Raw genomic sequence first — 22944 nt, 5'->3', positions numbered from 1 at the left:
CTTGCAGTGCGTTGAGCATTCTTGGCCACCATAGCTATTCGTATTTTTCAGCTACCATCACACGAGTATCCATCTACATCTACCTCTAATTTCAAAAATTGCGTGTGGACTGTGGATAGATCATTACTCGAGAAGAACCAATCAATGGGTTGGCCCAATACTAGTAAAAAGAAGAGATTCACAGTACAGATATCTTAAATTGCTGAATGGCTCTCCTGCACACTCGGTCAAGGGTAAGTCCACAGAGACCACATTATCTTCCAGGGCTATTAGACTAAAATGTATACCACATTACCCAGCTGATCAATCAGACAGTGACTAGGCCTCATCACCATGGCGTTAAGTGATACAAGCAGAAGGCAGACTATGAGACAGACAGTCAAACTGACATCACCAGGAATGATGCCAAGTTAATTAAGTTGACAGGGCTTGAGAAGACTCTATCAAATGGAAATTCAAGAAAACACATCCAGAGCCAATAAGCTCATTTGTTCTCTTTTCCCCAGATATAGCACTGAAGTGCAGGACTCCAGCAACTTTCTTCTGTCGCTGTTGTTTGTGTTTAATCAATCCAGTCACGATCAAAGACTGAAAAATAAATCAGTTATGACGGTCAACTGCTGCTTTATTCTGAATCAATCCGCACGGCTGTAGATGAATACTCCTGGCTACATTCAGCACGATCGTAGCACTCATTTAAAAACACGGAGCCAGCATTTAAAAACACGGACATGAAGCTCTGCGGAGACCAGCTGGCTAATACAGGACCATAAACATCTGTGGTCAACCTTTGAGCAGCAGGGTTAAATAAAGTCTCTAATGAGAGCAGCTGCTTGAGTCTGGGGTAGAAGCAATCTCAAAAAAAAAAACAGCTGGCTCCAGCAGGACTCAACATTTTCTACAATATAAAGATCCTCAGGCAATGAGCAATCTCTGGCTTTGTATAAAAAGCGGAAGCCTGAGTGAAACATTTGCACATGTGCCCATCAGCTTATCTTGGGCCAGTGCTGAGTGGGATGGAAACTGACAGGCTCATTAACACAGCGGATACACAGCCTACGGCCATATGGGCAAACTGGGAGGACTGGGAATATCCCGCCAATCCACCAGCCACTTAAAACACACTAATTGGACCCACATAGATTGCAGTAATGATCCAACAGCAAAAAGTGGAACACCAGTGTTGTCCTTTTTTGTGGTGGCAGTTTTTTGTGAGTATTGTGTGTTTAATGTATGAATCACTATGAGCTCCTAAACTAATTAAATTCCTCTGTGCATAGGTAATAGGGAAGCTAAGAGATATAATTGTTGTCATTTTCATGGCATCCTTTTAATTACTTTCTGGTTCCATTTCATTCCATTTGAATTGACAGGCTGATCAACTTTTAATTGCCAGTTTTTGCAAACAGCTTATCAGCCGGTTCCAAGCCTGCATGCAGAGTACTAAATGACCTGGCCAAACACATTCACAAACACACACATCCCGTAAATCCCAAAGCCTGCGGATCCACTTGCACGCCGAGCACACACATGCGCACCAACCCTCCCCGGCAGATGCATGGTGGAGTTTGACAGAGTGAGATGCGAATGCAGCAAACAGGAGGCCCATTCATTTCCCCGCAGAACGGCGTAGCAGGAAGAAGGAGGCACAAAGAGGGGAGAGGGAGAGCCGGGAGGAGGATGGAGATAGCAAAGAGTGAGGTAATCCATCACTTCATCCATAAGCACCTGCTGAAGTAGCAGAGAGACTTGTGAGGCCGAAAGCCCTGTATGTCACTTCTGTCAACACACCCAATTATTGAACAACAGTTCAACTGTAAATTTTGCTCCTACTATAGAATGATCTGCAGTATATTAATTGTTGAGTTATCATATACATACAGCCTGTGCATGTGGTGTACTCAGTACTAGGGCTAAACTATTTAATTCACATCAAAAAGACATAGAAAGTTTTTTTACTTTATATAATGTGACTGCAGAATGTGCAAAATGTAGACCCTGCTTCTAAGACATAAAGGCTCATTTAAGATACTGCGGGACGCCGTAGCCTATGCCGGTGTGAGCAACTTATACTTGTGCGCTTATCAGTCTGGCTCGCTCTATAAAAACGCCACCCAAATGCTAGTCGGCGCTGTGTCTTTTTTGCCAGTCGGGTTGATTTTTGTTTCCACTTCCTGCTTGACTTTCAACAATGGCGACTGAAAGACGAGTTGCACAAATGTCCGCAGTTAGGGTTAGGTTTGGGGACAGGGAAGTAACCGTCCTCCTAAAGAGAAGGCTACTTATGCGCAGGCACAGGTTGTATCTTGTACAAGTTAGACCCGGGTTGTTAAATTAAAATTAAAATTAAAAATATTTGGAACGATATTAATCAAAATTACAAAAACAAATACCAAATTATATTCAATATAGGGACCCTCGGGAAGAGACAAGCACAGCAAACTTAATATAAGTTTATGCCACTCCATTAGAGGGTTATTTTAAATCAGTCATGGTCAGATATAGGGTTCCACCTATCGGGTATGGTCAGGCATAGGGTTCCCAGTATCGGTTAAGGTTAGGTGTAAGGTTCAAAGTGTCGGTTCATAAGGTTCCAAATGGTTAGGGCTAGAAAAAATGGAAACAGGGTAAGGAAGTCAAAATGTACCCAAATTACAATTAAAAGACATTAAATAAAATTTTAATAAATACAATAAATAAATAAAATAAATAACAATTAACTTGGAATAACTTAAATCATGTGGTTGTAAATAACCTGTTTCCAAGATTATCCCCACCTAGCTGAAAATATTATCCCCCACCTCTCGCTCTGATCATCCTCAACCTGCAAGTGATTGGTAGGGAGAATATTAGGCAAATAAATTGTAAAAAAATTCCATAAATCAAGAACAAAATAAGAGGTTAGGGTTAGGGTTAGGGTTAGCTTGATGTGTTCCATCTTTATTGATCCAAAACAATCAATCTGAAAATTGCAGAGATGGAGAATACTTTTATTTCAAAATAAAAGTTCATAATTAATACCTATGCAGGAGCACAGATAAAGAATGTAGACAATTCTCCCTCATATGCCAGGTATTATAATCAATATTACAATAATCATTAAATTTTCAGGCTATATAGTATAATTTAACAAACTGAAACAAGGCTTTGAGGTATTTATTTTGCTTAGACAACAACTAAGAATAATAAACCAAGACAAAACTATAAATTAATGCTCTCAATGGCCAACAGAAAATTTCGCAGATTCTTAACGCAATTTACTGTTGTGCCATGTTGTGCGTGAGTTGCCACATCACCAGGCCAGATGCAAAACAACTCCTGAATCTTTGAATCCTTTCAAAGAAGACTTGAAAGACTAATGGCTTCTGCTTAGCAAGTCTCAGCAAACACACAGCGCCACACGTGTGTGCTGTTGGGGAACCACATCAAAACTGGATTAGGAAATGCAATCAAGGTGGATTAATTATGGATGGAGGGCTGTTCAGTTCTGCCTCATCTTTCGCAGGCCCGTGCTTATGCACTGCTTCCTGCACAGTGGAAGGAGAGGGCAAGCTGTCAACGGTCAGGAGAATCAAAAGGACATTGAGTGCGAGCGGTGCTGGCAGAACATACTGATGTGACAACAACACCAGGCCTGCTCACCTGTTCCCATCAGCTGAGACAGGAGACCTTCAGCCGACACCTCTGACTCCATCTTTCCCACATGTTTAGACACATCCATCTCACAATTTTAATGGCGGATAAGAGAGACAGAAGAAAAGAGCAGGGTGTGATGCTCTGATGATTATTTAACGTCGTGTGAAAGTGAGACAACAGTCCATTCCCAATATTCTCACACAATAGCGCTTATTTACCTCAACTGCAGAAAAACATAGCCTTCTACATGAATGGATCTTAACAATTTCTGCACAATGTTTGACATCACAAGCTTTCCAGCAGAGCAAAGGTCAAAGTTATTTCGGTTTCTTGTACACTATGTGCAGAAAGTGTTGAGTTCTGTTGACTATAGCTAACCTATAGAGGGGAGAAGAAGAAAATCTGAAAAGCCAGAGTGCAAATAAGGAGGTCATAGCTCTGTTGTACTATTGCAGTTAGTGCTATGGCAATGTGCATTATGAACAGCCATACAACGTCACAATGCTGCACAAAGCTACAAAGGAATCTCAGTCAGCTCTACTTTTTCTCCATCAGCGTTAAGTTCTCTTACGAACTCAACAATTCATCCATAACGAGCTTCACAATCAAATCTTTCCAGTTTTAATGTGAAATATCTGAAAGGAGCGTCGAGTTTCACAGAAAGAAAAATAAACCTGAATATAAGCCAAGTTGTACTAATTAGAGTGACAGAGTGATGAATATAACATGACTCCTGTCGTTACACAGATGGAGCCGACAGTGTGGATACAGCGCCACTTAAAAGTTTTTATGCGCGTCAGAATTTTCTACATTTCTGCATGAAAATGACTCAACACACCAGCGGATTTTCACCCGACTCCTGGAAGCAGACAAAGAGAACCCAATCAATCAAATGAAACAGAAATATTATGCTTGTGTACGTGTTTATCAGGGTAATCAGCCACTATTACGTATTCGAGAGGTGAAGAAGTGAGTGCACTATTATGACTACAAGTTCATTTCAAGGGCAAACTAGAGTCCATCTTTCAAAAAATCAGGGATGTAGAAAATTCTGCAGAAACATTTAAGTGGCACCAGTGTTTTCCACAGGATTTCGTGAGACCCTGGCTGTGCTTGGGGATGGGGTGATGCAACATTAATGTAAATTCTTAAAAAAAGCTCCTAAATATCTACCATGATATTAACACAAATATTAAAACTATACATACAGCCTGTGAAATGTCTGCACATACAATAAGATCATACGTTTTGTAACTGTCCGTCTTTAAATTACTGTAATAACATGGATATGGATGGATTTTGTCAAAATAGCATGAAAAGAGCAGCAAGCTTAATGGGGAAAGACGCTTTCGGGAGCAAAAGGAAAAACACAACACAATTACAACGTTGTTTGAGACGTGCAAAAATAATTCCGATTTGTTATAAGACCATGGCGGAGTAAATTAGATCCTGGCGGGCTGCCAAAGTATTAACACCGTATGGGAAACCCTGCGGCACTGTATATGCATTATACTCAATTTGCTATTTGCTTAGAACTATTGGTTAATTTTGGTTACGGAAAACAAATTAATTCTAACACCTCTGTCTTATTAAGTGATTTAAAAAATAGCACACCTTAGAGTTAACTCCAATAAGCTATGAGGCTCATTTAAGGTACTGCGGGACATAGAGGCCTTAACCTACACGGTGCTAGCCGTTTATACTTGTGAACTCGTCAGTCTGGCTCGCCACCCAAACACTAGTCGGCGCTGTGTCTTTTTTGCGAGTTGGGTTAACTTTTGTTTCTACTACCTGCTTCGCTTTCAACAACGGCGACTGAAACATTCGCCGAAAACGAGTCATAGAATTGTTTGTATCTCCAAACGTCCCCAGTTAACCTTTCCTTGATGTGTTCCATCTTTATTGATCCGAAACAATCAATTCGAACACTGAGGAGATGGAGAAGCAGCCGAAAATACTAAAACAAACACAGTACTAAAAAGCGGACCAAGGATCTGCATAGGATCTGGGCTGTCGCCATAGCTACTCCGTCAAATTGATGCAGATGCCTGAACCGCCTATTACTTTTGCCATGAACCTAGCACTACGTTGCCTGCATATGCAACTTCTGTAATAATGGTTTAAACGGTTTAAATTGCAGCCGGTCAAGATGACGAGCGAGGCAGGACATTGCAAGTGTGCTATCGCTGATTGGTAAGCACCTAAACTTTCTGTCCATTGCTTGGGTCGATACATCAGGATCAAAATTTAAACTCTTTAATTTAAATTCTTTTTTTTTGGGGGGGGGGGGGGGGGGAGTAACTGGCTTTCAAACAGATTGCTGGGAATGAATTTAGAGAAATATTAACAACTCATGGTGAATAAAATGCCAGTTTAAAATTAAGTCCCTTTTTTTTTAAGAAAAAAAAAAAGTGTCAAAAACAGCAATAATGCCAGATCTTTAACTGTCAAATAAAACGAGCATAATGATATACAGTGCAAAGTGGGAGGGAAGAGTCATTCATTACTTATGGCTTTCAACCAACCCACGCACACTAAGGCTCTGCTGTAGCTGCTTAAGAGCAAAGCAGTCTCTGTTCCTTAATCCTTCTCCCTCCACAGAACATTTTCCTCTGGGAATGTGTCATTTCTCAGAATACGCTGAGTGGATCCCTATCAATTAGTAGCCCAGTTCACAGGAAGTGCTGCTGCTGTCTATATTATAGAGTTACCGAGTCCATTCTGCTTCTGCAACTATTAGAAAGTTAATCAGCAAGTCGGACTTTTTGTGTACGTTTGATCCATCAGTACTCCAAAAGAGTGACATTTGCACTCACTACCAACACACTCAGTGATGGATCTATTTGGATGAATTAGGGAGGCTTTTACCACAGTGGCAAGAGCAGGATGCCTAGACCCTGATTCATTAGTTAAAAAGCACCCTAATAAATTCCCCACTTTTAATGTTTTGCAGTGCTATTAAAGGCGTACCGAGGCTCGCGCAGCCCTGTTTCCCATTACAGCTTTCAATAAATGACAATCGGCACTCAGTGTAAACTGGAAGGGGGGTGGGGAGAGGGTGTCAGACTTTTCAGCCTGCCTTTCAAAGCCCTTCCTAATAGCACGTAAAGACTTATTATTCATTGTGTGCTGGCGCTTTAGAGAAGCGAGGCACTTTGTTCCAGTGTTGCCCAGGCTTAAGTTAATGAATAGAGCCACTGCTTGACTGAGGCTAATTCACATCGCTCAGCAGAGTTTCCATATCAATCTATATCAGTTACACAGGAACTTTAAAGGATGGAAGGGGGAAAACTGTGAGCGAGCTAGGGACGAACTCTGGGGATAAAAAAGAGATAAGCCTTTTGGAAAGCGAGCGACGACACAGATGGAGCCTCACAGCGTTTACTTCTATTTTAACTGTTTAGGTTTAAGTCTTCCCAGGAAAAGCGAGAATGTGAATTCAGCAATTAATCTACGAAGAAAGGCACAAAACGTCATGCTTTTTTTTTTTACTTCCTCTCTGTGGAAATAGCTCCCCGGAGACAGACATATCCTGATCAATCCTACATCATCACGGAAAACCACAAATCCCCAAACGCCAGAGCTGGTGCGGAAGCTGGCTTCTATATTTGTCCCAAAAAAATAAAAAATAAAAAATCCTTAAGATTCTGCAAATCTTCAGTGGTACTGGATTGCAATGTTCCCATTCTTAAAGGTAGGAACCAATTACACTGTTCTAAATTTGAAGCCTCAGTATGATAGCGTCGCATAATAACACTTTGTACTTTGAGAGGTAAAAATGACTCACTACAGCATCCCATCTTCTCTCAATACAACATGAGCGGAAGAAGAAGAACATCCGTACAGCACATCACGACGGAAGAGGAGATCTGAGGGTTATTTAATGGAAAGAAGAGCGACCCCTTCAAGAGAATGCAAAGTGCTGGTCTCATAACTTTAAATTCATTTTCAAAAAGCAATTACTCGGTAATGTTTTGTCCACCACCCTTTGTTCTTTATATTTTATGGGGTAGAAAGGTTCCCATCAATACTTGTTCCACTCTTACGATGGCCATCACCCATGCTTGTGAACACGTAACTGCTTTGTCTGGATCTTTTTATAGTGACACTGTATCTGATCAGGCGTTTGAACAAGCGCAACGCAACCTAATCAAAAAACGAATCTACTATTCAACAGGCCTCATGAGTGCAATGCCAAAATTTAGAATAGAATTTCGAGGGTAATGAAATTGCAATGTTCGTCTGAAAAGACACAATTAGATAATTGCCCCATATTGTTTTGAGTAGTACAACATATTAGTCCATTCGGAAAACCCAATACCATAAGAGAATACAATCACAGTTGCAGTGCACATTACTTTACTCGGTTTTCTATGAAAATATGAGTAGTATGTCGGGATAATCTGCTCCACAGCCTTGAATCCCAGAGGGCCCATGTGCTGCAACTTGGAAACAACAGCATGTGCTTTAAAGTTTAATTTGAGAGAACGATGACAGAAGTTCATGGTTCACTATCTTTTCAAACATGACATAATGAAATTTGAGCTTATTTCTCCAAAAGCCAAACCCCTTTGGCCGGAGAGTAAACCATAAACCAGTACACACAAACTATACAACGACCAATTTTGACTAACCAAAATTCTACAAATGTGACGGGATGGTTGTTCTATAGGATTCTGGGTAGTGGTGTTACTGTAGACGAGTTGCTATTAGACATATTAGACAGTAAAAACAGCTACAAACACAAAGAGTTGGATAATGTTTTCAAAAAGTTCCCATTCTTAAATGCCGCTGTTTATTACTACACATCATCTGTTGTAGAAATGAACCACATGCATAACATTTCCGAAGGCTAACATTAGCGTGTTTAGGGGAAGATAGTGACAGTTTGTAACGCAAGCTGTGTGCAGCTGATTATGTTAGCAACACATTAGGTGCAGTCTTAAAATAACGTTGTGTGCGTGGGTGTAAGCACACTGTGTGTACAGCCTTTTTTTTTTTAAAGAAAATATGTTAAAGTATGTTAATTTGATTGACATATTTGTTAAGTATCAGATTTGGCATCACGATATCAAAATGCAGTCATAACTCAAACTAATGCAATAATGCAATGAATTTCTTTAGTTTCTTGAAGACGTTTCACTTCATTCGTGTAGTTTCTTCAGGTCTTAAGGACAGGTGGGGAGCTGAGGTTTAAAGAGGAACATCTGTGGGTGTTTTCGCAAGCTGTTGTGATTTGTATAGTGCTAAAAAGTCCCCTCTGTAAAAAACCATTTAACATGCAAACCAAATGAAAGATTTGCTTTGATCCTGACTTTACCCAATGCCCAGATTTCTGTTCTGGACCATTTTCAGGAATCTTAAAATACAAAACAGTGTTAATTTGGTTCATGGTAAGATATATTAGATTTACTCTCCTACATAGTCTTGAAGGATCTAACTTTAAACTTTATCAAGCTACCAAAGATGCGAGTAATGTTGTAAGCACCGGAAGGTAGCAAAAGGGAGTTTGCTATGGACATAATCATTGCTGCTATTTAAAATGTTATGTGATTGTACAGTACTCTGTCTCTGCGGACACTTCTCTGTGACTAATGGATGGCTTAATGGTCAAATCCTCAAAGACAACCCTGATGAGGATTGAAATTGACAGGCATTGAAGAGACCTCAACACTTGCAGAGCAATCCACATGGGCACACACACACACACGCACACACACATCTGAGCCAGTAGCATAAACTGTGAAAACAACAGGAGCAACAGTGTAGATGTTATTAAGCCATCCGTTCATCAATTTGTCACAGCACAAGACACACGCACACACTTCCATTCATAAACACTCAATTACGCACGCACACACACATGCGGCGAAGCTGAATCCTGTTTATAATGATGTCCATTAGCATGAGTGACGGGAAGGTTAAGAGAGGTGAGCAGTTACACTAGTCACTTGAAGTGTGACAAAATGCTTTTTGAGGTTTACGGGCGTCGTACTTTAGTGCCCTCATAAACAAAAGGCCCACTCAGAGGAGAAGGGGTGACCTTTTGCACTGCTGCATCTTCACTGGTGATGCAGTAATGATGGATTACAGAGCCCACTTCGCCAGACAGGGTGGGAGTACAGCCTTTAAAAGACAATGATGTCCGTGGAGTGCTGGAGTCATCCTCCTTCTCCCCACGCGTCACACCATTCTGAACCCCTGGTTTTCCAGCCTGCTGCCCTCTAATGCGGCCCCATGGCGGCTCGGTAAAGCCCCGCCGGAGGCTAGGGGGAACTTATGTACCAGTATGAGTGTGGCTTTGTCAGTCAAGGTGTCACTCAGACTGATGGGTCATTGTGTTGGCTGACAGCCGGCTGAAAGCTACCGCACTTCCATTAAGAAGGAACATCACTCAACGGCCGCACAGCCACAGTCCTCTCTTGTTCACTCAGATGGAGGATAACAGGGACCATATATGTCCGGGGCATTGGCGAACTCTCCTGACAGTTGACCAGACGTGCAGCATTTCCCATTGTTGATAGAGATGTACTAAAATGTGGAGATATATGATATGGAGATTTGGGACAGTAACTGCGAGTCCCCTGATATTTTATGATATCTAAAGCCTGGAATCTGCTATTAAAGTCCATTTTGAAGCTGTTTTGGTTCAGCTAATAGAACAATACAACTGCATTGTGACTACAACTGATTTGAAATGTGTTGTACGGGAGAGCCGATCCACGACAAACCTGCAACCTATAGCATCAGTCAGAATAAAAAGTGAGCTTCTTCACATTTCATCAGCTTCGTCAGCAAGAAAATGAGACAAAAAAGGCAAGGGCATCAAGACCAGCCCTTAATGTGTCTTCCAGACTCCAGAAGAGCTAGAAGTGAAAGCAATGCAATATAAAAACAATGTATCATCTCTACAGAGCATAAACTGTATAAAAGATGGATGTCATGACAGCTCCTCATAAGTGAAGCCAAAGCATGTACAGCTCCACCGAGTGGCTGGTTGCGGTATAGGTCATAAGCTCCGCCTCCTCCATGTTAGTGCTGGGACTTAAAACACTAAAATACACTAAAATACATAGTTTTCAAGGATGGTTTCTGTCATTTTAGGTAGTTAATATAATGTTGATGTTTGTTTAAGTGTCCATTTTTCTGAGAACTTATTAAAACTATAGAAACAGGATGTGACATCTTGATGACTGACAGCTGCCATGACAACCGCTCTGTATAGCGGTCCCATGGGACTTTAAGAGTAGGAAAAAAATAAATGCGGTGCAGTGTATAATGCAATATTTCTTTAGAACCTGCGGAGGTAGCGCAGTATTGTTCAACCAAATCAAACACAAAGCGAGTCTAGCAGAAGTATGGCCGGGTCATCGATAACACAGCCCCAATCTTGGACAGTACTACGCAGACTCTGGCTCCAAACTTGCAAGATGGCACCGCCTGTATACCTGGAATTCTAGCGTCAGTTTGACCAGTGGAAGGAAGTGGAGATGCGTCATTCAAACATCCTATGATACAGAGTAAGAGTAATCCATGAATCAGTCCTGATTGGATATTACTATTGATGGTGAAAGGGCATTCATTCCACAGTGGATACCAATCAAAGTTACATTCTTAGAATTGTGCACAGGAACATCATCACAGAGACAAGGCAACCGCTGGGCTACAGGCTTTGCCTGGAGGTGTGTCATTTCACAAAGGCAGCGCTAAGATCCACCAGACAAAGAAAACACGCTCTCTATTTCCACTGTGCGTATGTGTATTTCTCCAGCTGTCTTTGTAAGGACAACTGTGAGTTTTAGACCTTCAGGGAGGACATTTTGGCCAGTCCTTACCTTTTTTCAGGCAGCACTGATGGCTGAGGGCAAACCAAGTTATTTAGCCGGTTGTTACACCACAAAGTCTGCCTGCTTACAACAAATCCAAAGAATCTTGTAACCACATTGCTACTAGTATCTTCCTGTGTGTACGCCCCTTAACTTTTGTCACTATACATGTACTGATTTGGTTTGTCCATTAAACAGTATTGCAGTGACTCTTCATAGTTGGGTTATCTGGGTATTTACCACACTGCTGAGTCAATGTTATCTATGCTTCACACAGACACAGGGTGTATTACATGCATCCTCTTTTCTAAACTGGTACCATCCTATTATCCTACATGCACCACAATCACAATGTCTGCATGGGCTGTAAATATGGGGCTTATGACATTCTGGTTTTATGAGACTAAATAGTGCATGAGTCGACTGTGCGCTTCCTCTGACTCTCTTCACATAAACCTCTCCAGCGAATAATCACCAAAAGGACCAGCTGTTTATCGGAATGTGGACCACATGTGACCACGAGTGATTGGATCTACCCTAGTTTATCAATATTTCAAATGTATGGTTAATACACTGCCTGGCCAAAAAAGTCGCCACCAAAAAAAAGGTCATACACTATACACATACACAATATTTTGTTGGACCGCCTTAAGCCTTGATTACAGCACGCATTTGCTGTGGCATTGTTTCGATATGCTTCTGCAATGTCCCAAGATTTATTTCCACCCACTGTTGCATTAATTTTTCACCAAGATCTTGTATTGATGATGGGAGAGTCTGACCACTGTGCAAAGCCTTCTCCAGCACATCCCAAAGATTCTCAATGGGGTTATGGTCTTTTTCCATTGGTCCAGAGTCCAATCTTTATGCTCCCTAGCAAACCAAAGCCTGTTTTTCCCAGTTAGCCTCACTGATTAGTGGTTTTCTTAAGACTACACAGCTGTTCAGTCCCAATCCCTTGAGTTCCCTTCACATTGTACGTGTGGAAATGCTCTTACTTTCACTATTAAACATAGCCCTGAGTTCTACTGTTGTTTTTCTTCAATTTGATTTCACCAAACGTTTAAGTGACCGCCGATCTCGATCAATCAGACTAATATCTTTTCCACGACCACAGAATGTGTCTTTAGACATGGTTGTTTAAAAAATGAGAAGCTACTCATTGCATCAGTAGTGGTTAAATAATTTGTTGCCAGATGAAAGATAATCACCCATGCAGTAATTATTCAATGGGAGACTCGTACCTATTTGCTTAATTAAATCCAGGTGGCAACTTTTTTTTTTGGCCAGGCAGTGTATTTATATTACAGAGCAGAATTTTCCTGCATTATGTATTGGAAATAAAACATGAGATTCTAAAAAGAAAGTGGCTAAAGAGCCTATATTGAGTTTTAGTAACAATATGAGTAAAAGAAAAACAGAATAATTGGCATATTTATAAAGGTCTGTATGGTTATACTGCATTTAAAGAAGGTAAACACAGTTAAGGTGTAACGGCACAGAGCTCCTCCATGGTTCAGAAGGTTTTTATAATGCAGCTGTGGACAGCAGATGCAGTGAGAAGGCACCCCCACATGCATTCATAGATCGGTACAAATTGATTTGAAGACTTCCCTGCTTTAACTGCATTAAATTATTTTCTGTGGTTGGAGAATATTTAAAATGAAATATTAATTTCTTAATATTAAGTATTAATCTGTCTGCTGCAAGTATTTAGTTTGATACTGCCTGGCGTACTAGCATACTGTATTATTTGTAGTAGCCTATGTGACACTCAACAAATCACAGGGGATTTCATGAGTTAAATAATTCATATACAAAGTAGTTTTCTGTTTATCAAAAAAGAAACAGTCTGGCATCTTCATACGACCAGCCTATTGCTCCGATCCCAATGCTCTCAACTTGAATATGGCAACGGCAACAGCGACGTAGAAGCTCTACTGCTGATCTCAGTGAAGCTGGTCCTGGCTTGGGATTGATGTTACATGATGACTAATGTTACAACTGCGCCCTGCACAAGCATTCCGATTGACTGATCTTAGATGTCAAAGAGGACATGCTTCTCCTACCAAGACTGATACTGGTAAGGTTATGTGCAAAAGTACATGCAAAGCTTCACTTCAATTCAGTTCCACACGAATCATGTAGCACTCAGGCAACAGATACAGATACTAACCGAAAATGGTCATTACCAATTGGCTTAAACTGAGAACTTTTGTGGGAAAAAATAGTCAATCTTCAGCTTTAGAAGTCACTTTATGGTAGGGATCTATGAACCATAGATCCAGTACCAATTTCCTCATACCAGTCGCCGATCCAGAAATTTTTAAACAATCGAATCACATCGGTATCGGGCTTCAAACAACATTACACAAGTTTTATTTTTTATGAGGTAGTAGTAGGAGATTAATTAAATTCTACTACTTCACCGGAATACGGAGAGTACATTCAGGCAAAGACTGCGCCAAAACAACAACGAACACTGAACCCGGCGTTCAAAAGAGGAGAAAAGTTTCCTTGAGACAACGTCAGAGTGAAAAATACTTCAGGGGCATTACAGCGTTTAAGCCGTTGGACGACCAACCCATTTCTGTAGTAGAGAACACAAGTTTTCGGGAGCCAAGGTGCGAGCTACCCTCTCTTTGCTATGTTAGCTTTGACAGCCATATTTATTGGACTTAACAAAGATAAGATCAGATCGGCCGATAAGGGATATTAAAAGATCGGTATCGGATCGTGGGACAAAAAAAAAATTAACTGGGACATCCTTACTTTATGGTGCTGCAGCTATTACTGTCAGCCCTCTTGCACAATGTGTAATACATGAATTAAGAAACTGAGCCAAAGAAGAAACATTTGCATAGAACAACACTTGCAATAATGGAGGAATTACTCCATTACTACTTTGAACCTACTTTGATTGCTGAGTCTGTATGGACATTTTGTTTTGACTAACACATAATGACCTCTCGGGTGTACAAACACTCATTCCCTCACAAAAAAAACAAAACAAAAAAAAAAAAAACAGACAAAAACAAACACCAGTACACAGTGACTCCTACCTCATCTAGTTCAGGGATGTAGACAGGCTTCTCTTCGAAGCCTATTGGCATTGGTTGATTTGGTGGGATCTCCACTTCTTCATACATCTTAGTGTTGTCTCTGCGGATTCCCTCGGGTAGCAGCATCTGAATGTCACACACAAATGAGTTTAGAAAACCTTAGACCTCACAAAGCACCTCAAAACTTTTGAAACACATATACTGAAATGGGACTGGCCATTCTGTTTAAAATCTGTGTAAACAAGTTCCATGTAAAATCTACTATTGCAACAGATGAAAAAAGTTTTCAGCAAGTTTTTGTTTGATCCAAAACAATCAATTGCGGAGATAGAGAAGCAGTCGGAAATAGGAAAGTGGAAACACGCTACCACCAAGTGGACCAATCACAGCTCTTGCGTTCAGCGTCGCAGCGGTGCGTTGTAGTACATTTCTGGGGAAGTGCACTTCAGGCTACCCCGTTAAAGTCTGCGTATGCTGAGTGCAAAGTTTTTATTTATATCCTATAGAGCCCTTTTCTGTTAAGAAACACGATGCGTTTTTTTTTGTGGGCGGGGCTTAGCTGGAGGCAAAACAATCCACAGGTACACGTTAGCTAACTCTGACTAGCAGTTTGTATAGGCTTGTTTTTGTCAGCCATAAAGTTAACTACACACATGTATGCGACTATACAGGCTAATGATGGAGGCTATTATACAGGCTAATGGCTAAGAGGCTAATGAAATAGCAAAATAGCATTTTTGATTATTGCCTCGGTCCAATTCTTGCGTCTTATCGCGTTTAACCACAGCTTTCACTGATCTTTTTTAGTTGGAATGGCAGCTGGTATACGATAGCATTTCAGCTTGCAGCTATTCCAATTCTGCTCTGTTGCGATTTGTTTTTGCCTCCAGTTTTTGGCTGTTTTGCCTCCAGCTAACCGGCATGACGTAGTGGGGACGCAGGGCATAAAAGGGCATATATTCAGGTTTTATTGCATGAAAAAAATACATCAATATTAACCCTTGTGTGTCTGTAACCAGAGAGTAATGTAGGAACATATTCCTATAAATCACTGCACACTGTGATGCCAACTGTGGGAAAGTTTTGGTCAAACCAGTGGACCTATATTTCTCAGTGGGTAATGTCCACAGTCATAAATGAAGAACCAAACTCTCAGATGTAAATGCTATGTCTACAAGTTTATGCTACAATTCGCTGTGCAACAAGACAGCCACATTGAGTCAGCACAGATCACGACTAATATTGTGTGAGACTATTCTATTGTATTAACCATCCAAGGCTAAAAACACACTGCACAAAAAGCAGACTGAAAAAGAGGACACTTCACATGCATCACATCATAGACCAGCTTCTGGAGCTGCTCACCCTCGCTCCTCCAACGAACGCCGGCGACTTTGTAGCTTCCGCATAGCTGTCGTACACATTAGGATAGCGGATACGTTCGTACACTCTTTCTCTGCTCAGTACAGGGTCACGCCGTGCAGTCAGCAGGGCCAGCTCTCTGTGGAAACAGTAAACAAGCGTTGCTCGATAAAGCAAAACTGGACGTTCATGATGAAAAAGGAACATTCAAATGTCAATTCAACGTGTGGACAGTGAAACAGAACATAGCAAACCTGCAATCACTGGGATTGAACCCCCATGTTCAGCCCCGTTTCTGATTTAAGACTAAACAGCGCGTTGATGGATGACTCAAATGAAGAGGCAAAGATGTGAGGCATTATGTTCCTTCCTAAAGTGGCTTACCTCTCCACTAATCTTTTCCTTCACACTGCGCTGGATTTGGCCGTGCTAAGTTTTTAATTAAACAGATCACTGCTCTTTTTTTTTTTTTCCCATCATCTGAAATTAAACTTTCAGCAGAATCTTCCACAAGAAAAAGATTTGACAAGCGGCTGCTTTATTTTTTTACTTTACTTTACTTTCCTCGGCTCCAGCCAAGTTGTCATGAAAAATGCAGGAGCTTGTCAGTTTTGTTGCCGATACCTGAGAGCCCAATTGGAGATGGAAAGACAGAGAACAAAGACAAATGAGAGAAGCAGCACTGAGAGAAAGTTTGGAGGGATGATATACCGCTGGGTTCTCATCTCTCTGGGGTCAAAGGTCATGGCGGCATCTAGGGAGTCGCTATCGTCAGTTCCTTTGCCTTTCTTCCTCTCTTTTTTCTCTTCCCTCCGGTACATCTTCATCATTTGCTTCTCCTGCTCTGACTGGATGGTCACCTGGCATCCAAAGGCAGGCTTGGTGACTTCGCCACCGAGTTTCCCGCTAATATCTGAAGGAAACACAGAAAGAAATTGTTTTATTCCTTTAAATTTAAGACACCTGACAGCAAACTACTGCTATACTACAAAAGATGCAAAGTCACTCACATTACTTAAATGGACTTGAACATATGCAATACAATTTCCTGACTTAGAAGCATCAACAAATCTGTTTGTACACACTGAGAGAACAACATCAGGTCTAGCCAGGGTTGGCAAAATCTGATCCCTTCACCATTAATCTTGAAAGCCCAGTGAAATCAGGTGCAGGTGAGCGTGGCATTTCATGGGTTAATGTTCCCCACATGCAATCTCCCTGTTGGAGACACAACAGCTCAATAAAAGGCAGAATTGCTCTTGAAAACAGATGAGATCTGATGATTGCACCATGGCCTGGGCTGATTGACTGAATGATTTCTTCTTTATCTCGTCTAGCGGCTCTACCTGCCGCACGGCCTCCCCCTCGTTCCAACTGCTCCCCTCTTCCTGTCACTCTTACCCTCCCTCCCATTACCTCTCTAACTTCCAACCCCTTTAACTCTGTCACCCTCTATGCACCGATTCCTCTGTCTAAATCATTCTCCATCCTTTACTTTCCCCCCCTCACTCTGGGTGCTATTGTGCCTTGTTATGTGCCTCTAACAGTGATTGCCTCGAAATCTCCAGGATCCTCATTTCCACAGGCGATCATGGTGCTATAATTGCAGCGAAGAGAATCACCAAGCTAGATCATGTTTGTTTACAAGGTGTTTTCACACATCTTTAAGATCATTATGTATTTTTTCCAACTGTTTTTACAAGAAAAAAAGAAAAATGTAGTAATATGGTACCAAGAGTCTAAGTCTAAGAGGATCTTAAGTCACCAGAATTAAAACAATACACGCCACTTTATCATTTACAGATGAATAAAGCTACCCACAGTGGTATTTAATGCATAAGTGAACATTTTAACAGTCATTTTAATAAATATAACAAAAAAGAGAGAAATGCGAGAAATGTCTGAATGCTATTTAAATATGTAGAATTTGTATGATAGGTATTTCCATCATCAAATATAATAAAATTTATAACCCATGATGACCAAGGGAAAACATGTTTTCAGATTTTTTTGTGAAACGTATTTAAAAAAAAAAAAAAAAAACTCAAACTCAAATCTCTAATTTACAAAAGCCTTCAATAACATTAATCTGGTCATTGTCGCCCTTCTTTGGCAGCAATCTGAAGGCTTGTAGTATCCTTGGGTTTCTGCATAAGCTTTCGCGCACTAAAACATGCCTATTTTGCAACAGTGTAAACTATAGTAAATGAAACATTTCAGTCTTTTTCAGTACTTTTAATTTGAATGAAACACTCGAAAAAACATATTTTCATTGTGTAATCGTTGGGTATTTGATGGAGAAAGATGGCAATTTTACCAATGTGACTTCAAATCTATAAGGCAATAAATTCTGTAAAAGGAGAGAAATCTAAATGCCAGCATTTTTTTAACACAAACACTGTTTTTTTTAGTCTGTGTTTATTCAGTGTGGTAACATGATAAACTACTGATCTGATAGATTTAAAATGTCAAGATGATGACTAAACTGGAGGACCTGCTGCCTGAGGTTTGTATGTCCACTTCTCAAGTCATCCCTTGAGTCAGTCCAAAGTCAGTTACAGCAAAATATCCAAGCTGTAAAGTCCTCAGAGGGTGAAGGTACAGTTATCAGGTACGGTTTTTAAATAAGACTATAAGAATAGAAATGACTGAGAATTTCACTGGATGTCAGATGCTGGCTGATAATATAATCATAATATAATGTCTATTCTTGTCAGACTCTAGCACAAATTAATATGAATATAAACTATGGTTGTCAAAATGAATGAGTAACTAATAAGTGAACGCAAGCTCCTTTTTATGCACAAATTTAAAGAAATAAGGAAGTGATTAAAGCAGCAATAATGTTGTGGAATGTGTTTCTAGTCAATAATTTTACCCTGTGGAGGACAATAGTATACCCTGTGCCAAACTCCTCCATAAAAAAATAGCAGAAGAATGAAGCAAGCAGAATCTAACGAGCAGAAACGGGTAAAGACACGGGTATTTTGAACAGGAGGTTTCAGTTTGAAAGTCCTGCAAGATGCTTTTCTGGACAAGAACTAAGCTCACTGCACTTAGTGTAGACTGTATATATTTGGACAATGCATCCCCCACTTCCTTGCATTAGCCAAACTGACGACATTTCCCTGGGGTTATGGGCGGCGCCATCTTGTGAGTTTGGAGCCACGCGGAGCTGCGATATGGATGACCCGTTTGACCCACTTTATTTTAGTGTTTTAGTTTGGCTCAAGTCCCATCCACTAACATGGAGGAGGTGGAGCTTATGACCTATACTGCAGCCAGACACCAGGGGGAGCGCTACTTGCTTTGGCTCCACTTTTGAGGGGCTGTTCCATCATCCGTATCAACACTGTCTATGATGTAAACTGAGTTACCGTCGGATCAAGTGGCTGGAAACTCCAACAGAGAGGCCTGGTCAACAATAGTTTGGGCAGTATTTGTCATCGTTTTGGATTGCTGCAATAACAGACTTAACAAAGTGTGATTAATTTGCATTAATGCCCATGTGAATCATTTGATTAATCACAATTAAATATTATACTTAACTGACAGCCCTAAAATAAACATTTAACTTTATTCAATTACATCTGAACAACTTCTACCGTGCAAGTGAAATATTTCTGCAGCCACAAAGTAATTCATTGCACTCCATAATCCTCTCTATAATTCTGTCTGCTCCTGGTGTCGTTTAATAATTTTTTTATATACTTCATATCGCTCTCGCTCACATTTAATCCCCAGAATTGTGAAGAAAGCAGAAGAAATTCTAATTATCATTCACTAATTCAATTACACACAATTATTAATTCAAATTGGTAATAATCTATCAGTTCAGATTTAAGCAGCCAAACAGTCAGCATCATTGTAAGACTTGCAACACTCCCTGAATTCACGAGTCCTTCTCTGTGTTAGTCTTCTCGCCCTCAGCTGTGAGCAGAGATTCTACCTGTTGTGATCGTGGCCTGAGGAAACTGTTTAAAATGCTTGTCAGAGAAATGCACAGGATTCACCTTCTTTTTAAATTCATGACAGAACTATTTGCTAGGGTGCATCAAGTGCAGGAAACTGATTTCGCATTCTTGACACCTACTGTAAATTTTCACCGGAACATAAATATGTTTAATGAACCAGTCAGAGGCATTTGCACACTTAAACATCCAACAGGAGGCTATTTCTACCAGGTTGAAGCTGGCGGAGTACAGTAAACAGACAGCTGTAATGTCGAAGTTGAGATATTACTACAATAAAAATATAAAGTTGTGTCGTTTAAAGTGCCCGTTTACCCATTCAGCAGCTTATTAACCTTTCTGTCCAATCTCGTGTACAGCTAAGTGGCTAACTAAACGTTCCACTGGACAGATGAGAGCAGATTTTCCACCAGAAACCAAAATGAAATAAAAGGGGTGAAGTTGGAGGAGGTGAAAAAAAAAAAACTAAAAGGTTTCATAGAGCTGAGAGGAATTTTATATTCAGTTCAGGAATTTTAGCAGGTTTCTCTTTTTCTCTTTTAGTTTGTTCAGTCGTATTAAAATACTGGTAAGGGCTGCTTAAAATAAGAGAAATGCAACTCCTGCAGCAGTTAATTCATGCAAATTCATAAAAAGTGCTTTTTAAAATTTTATTTGATGTCATACCTTTCTTATGTTTTAAGATTTTTGTTTACTAAAAAGTTTACTGAATGGGCTGCAACCAACAGTTAGTTTTACTTAATTTGCAAAATATCTTCACAACAATGATTAATAACTCATTTTAAAATATCAGCTAGCAAGAAAAAAATAAATGTTCTAACAGATAACTACATTAAATAAAATATATATAACATTGTGCCTCCAAAACAGCTGTGACTCAGAATGGACGTGGGCCTTCTGAGGACGTCCTGTGGTGTCTGGCAACACAGTGTTAGTGGGGGGCCTTTGAGGGGAGGGGCCTCTGTGGATCATCCCACAGATACTTGATCAGTTTGGGATCTGGTGAATTTGGAGGCCAGGTCAACACCTTGTGCTGTTCTTCATGTTTTTATTAATTGTTCCTAAAGCATTTTTGTGTGTGTGCCTGTGTCAGGCTGCATCCTGCTGGGGATGGCTGCTGCCATCAAGGAGAGTCATTGCTATGGGGTGGGGGTGCCTGGTCTGGTCTAGGTGGGTGCTACATGTGTAAGTAACATCCACATCAATGAATGCCAGGTCCAAAAGTTTCCCAGCAGAACATTGTATGGTCACAAGATGGTCAATGTGATTCACTTCTCCAGTCATGGGGTCATAATGTTGTGGCTGATTGGTGTATTATAAGATATTAATAGCAAATTATTTGCAGATCAATTATCTATCAATTAATTAATCAATCAATAATGACTTTCTTTTTCCACACCATTAACTCACCATTATTTCCATTAACAGGTTATTTTGTTTTGTAAAAGTTCATAACCCAGTATACAGTTTACCTGTGTAGCTTTGTGAACACTCAAAGACAGATGCTTCAACCAATAACATGAAGTTCACAACGGGTGAACATTAACTGACATTTAAACATATCACCTCAAATATAGCCTTAAGATGACGTGTCAAAAACTTTCTGGATGCGTGGCCGTGTTGTCCGTTCCATGCGCTTTACCACTGTACGTATCAGCCACTGAAATGCGGAGAGGAGCCACGGAGAACCTGTTCTTTGATAAACACGCAAGTGCCAAGCTGCAAACGGCAATTTAAAAGCTAATCAGCAAGAGACAGGCATTCCCACTAAATCCCGCTCTTCCTGATGGCATGCAAATAGTGGAAAATTTAATCAGCCTTTTTTAACCCCTCCTGACTTCACCCTCAGTCGTCAAGGCAACACTAATCTCAAAAGCTGTCTGGCAAGTGGTGAATTTTATTTATTTATTTATTTATTTTTTAGTTCTTCACAATTGGAACAGCATCGGGTCTATAACAGCATATGGGGCGTGACCGAAACTACAAATTGTTATCTGTGGTCTGATACATGGCAAATCTGTAAAAATGTTTGCATTGTTGCAGTTTTATATTTTGGTTTATTTAATTACACACTGCTTAACTACAAGTGAGCTACAATGACACCCTGAATTACAGGCGCCGTGTATTTTGTATTTGTTTTTAATCCATCAAACTTGGCAGGATGCCGGGTGAGAGGAACAAGGGAGAGTCAGATCTAATTCCAACCACGATGTATTCAGAAAAAAACACATGAGGAAAAGAACACTGCTGTGATTTCTCTACTAATGCACACGAATCAAGAGTAACGGCATTGGTTCAGAAAAGTCAGCCACGCCTTTGCTGATTAATTTAATTTATTTAAGAGTTTTTCAATCTTGGGTTACTGTCTATTAGCAATATAAACAATATAGGATCTTAAAACAACACCCATGATGATTCGGATGATTCGGATGATCCAAAGTGGTGAGGGGTATTCAGTTGGCTGCAATCTGAAGTTTCGACACTAGAGGTCACTCATCCCAACAAACTGGTCCTTTAACAGTTTAAGCAGGAAAACTGGTACTACAATAAAGTAATGGCTCTGTAGTGCCACATTACTATTATTCCAGTATTACATGTGAGATTTTAACCCCTGAACAATGTATTTAATAAAAAAAATAAATGTGAGTAAATGTATTAGTCAATGTAAATGTCAGATAATTATTTCCATTACTAAAAGGAGTTTAAATGTGAATACTATTCCATCCCCTTTAAGTAATGCATCTGACTGAAAAATCTGAATATAATGTACTTTAGTGTAGACTGATTCACTGATTTAAGATCTTTAGCCTTGGGTTCACACCAGTAAACACATCACTGTCTAACAGTACTCCTAACTACGTTAATGATTTCAGCTGTTCAGTGAATGCTAGTCTACAGTTATTAGTTCAAGTGCCCTACCGAGCATTAATATCTATATTTAGAACCTGCACATTTAAAGAATGAAAATGCATGACTTAAAATAGCTGCACGGATTATTCTGACAAAAAAAAGAAAAGAAAGAGCTCTCTCTTCTAATCTTCAGCTGCTCTTTGATGCCTACCTTGCATATGGATCAGAAGACAGCTC

The 22944-nt window shown here is 40.2% G+C and overlaps 1 protein-coding gene across 2 annotated transcripts in view; it reads right to left on the bottom strand.

Annotated features, from left to right (window-relative positions):
• Positions 1-22944, bottom strand: part of ascc3 (activating signal cointegrator 1 complex subunit 3) — a 131612-nt gene that overhangs the window by 90660 nt on the left and 18008 nt on the right. For both annotated transcript variants that reach the window (XM_084557524.1, XM_084557523.1), the window contains 3 exons: positions 16598-16799; positions 15890-16025; positions 14525-14650 (listed from right to left, as the gene is read on the bottom strand). In XM_084557524.1, coding sequence (XP_084413650.1) covers positions 14525-14650; positions 15890-16025; positions 16598-16799 — 464 coding nt within the window. The remainder of the gene's footprint in view (positions 1-14524; positions 14651-15889; positions 16026-16597; positions 16800-22944) is intronic.

Source organism: Chelon labrosus (assembly GCF_963514085.1).
Source record: "Chelon labrosus genome assembly, chromosome: 12".
Lineage (NCBI taxonomy): Eukaryota > Metazoa > Chordata > Actinopteri > Mugiliformes > Mugilidae > Chelon > Chelon labrosus.
Note: the sequence above shows the minus strand (reverse complement) of the source record. Positions and strands in the feature narration are given on the sequence as shown.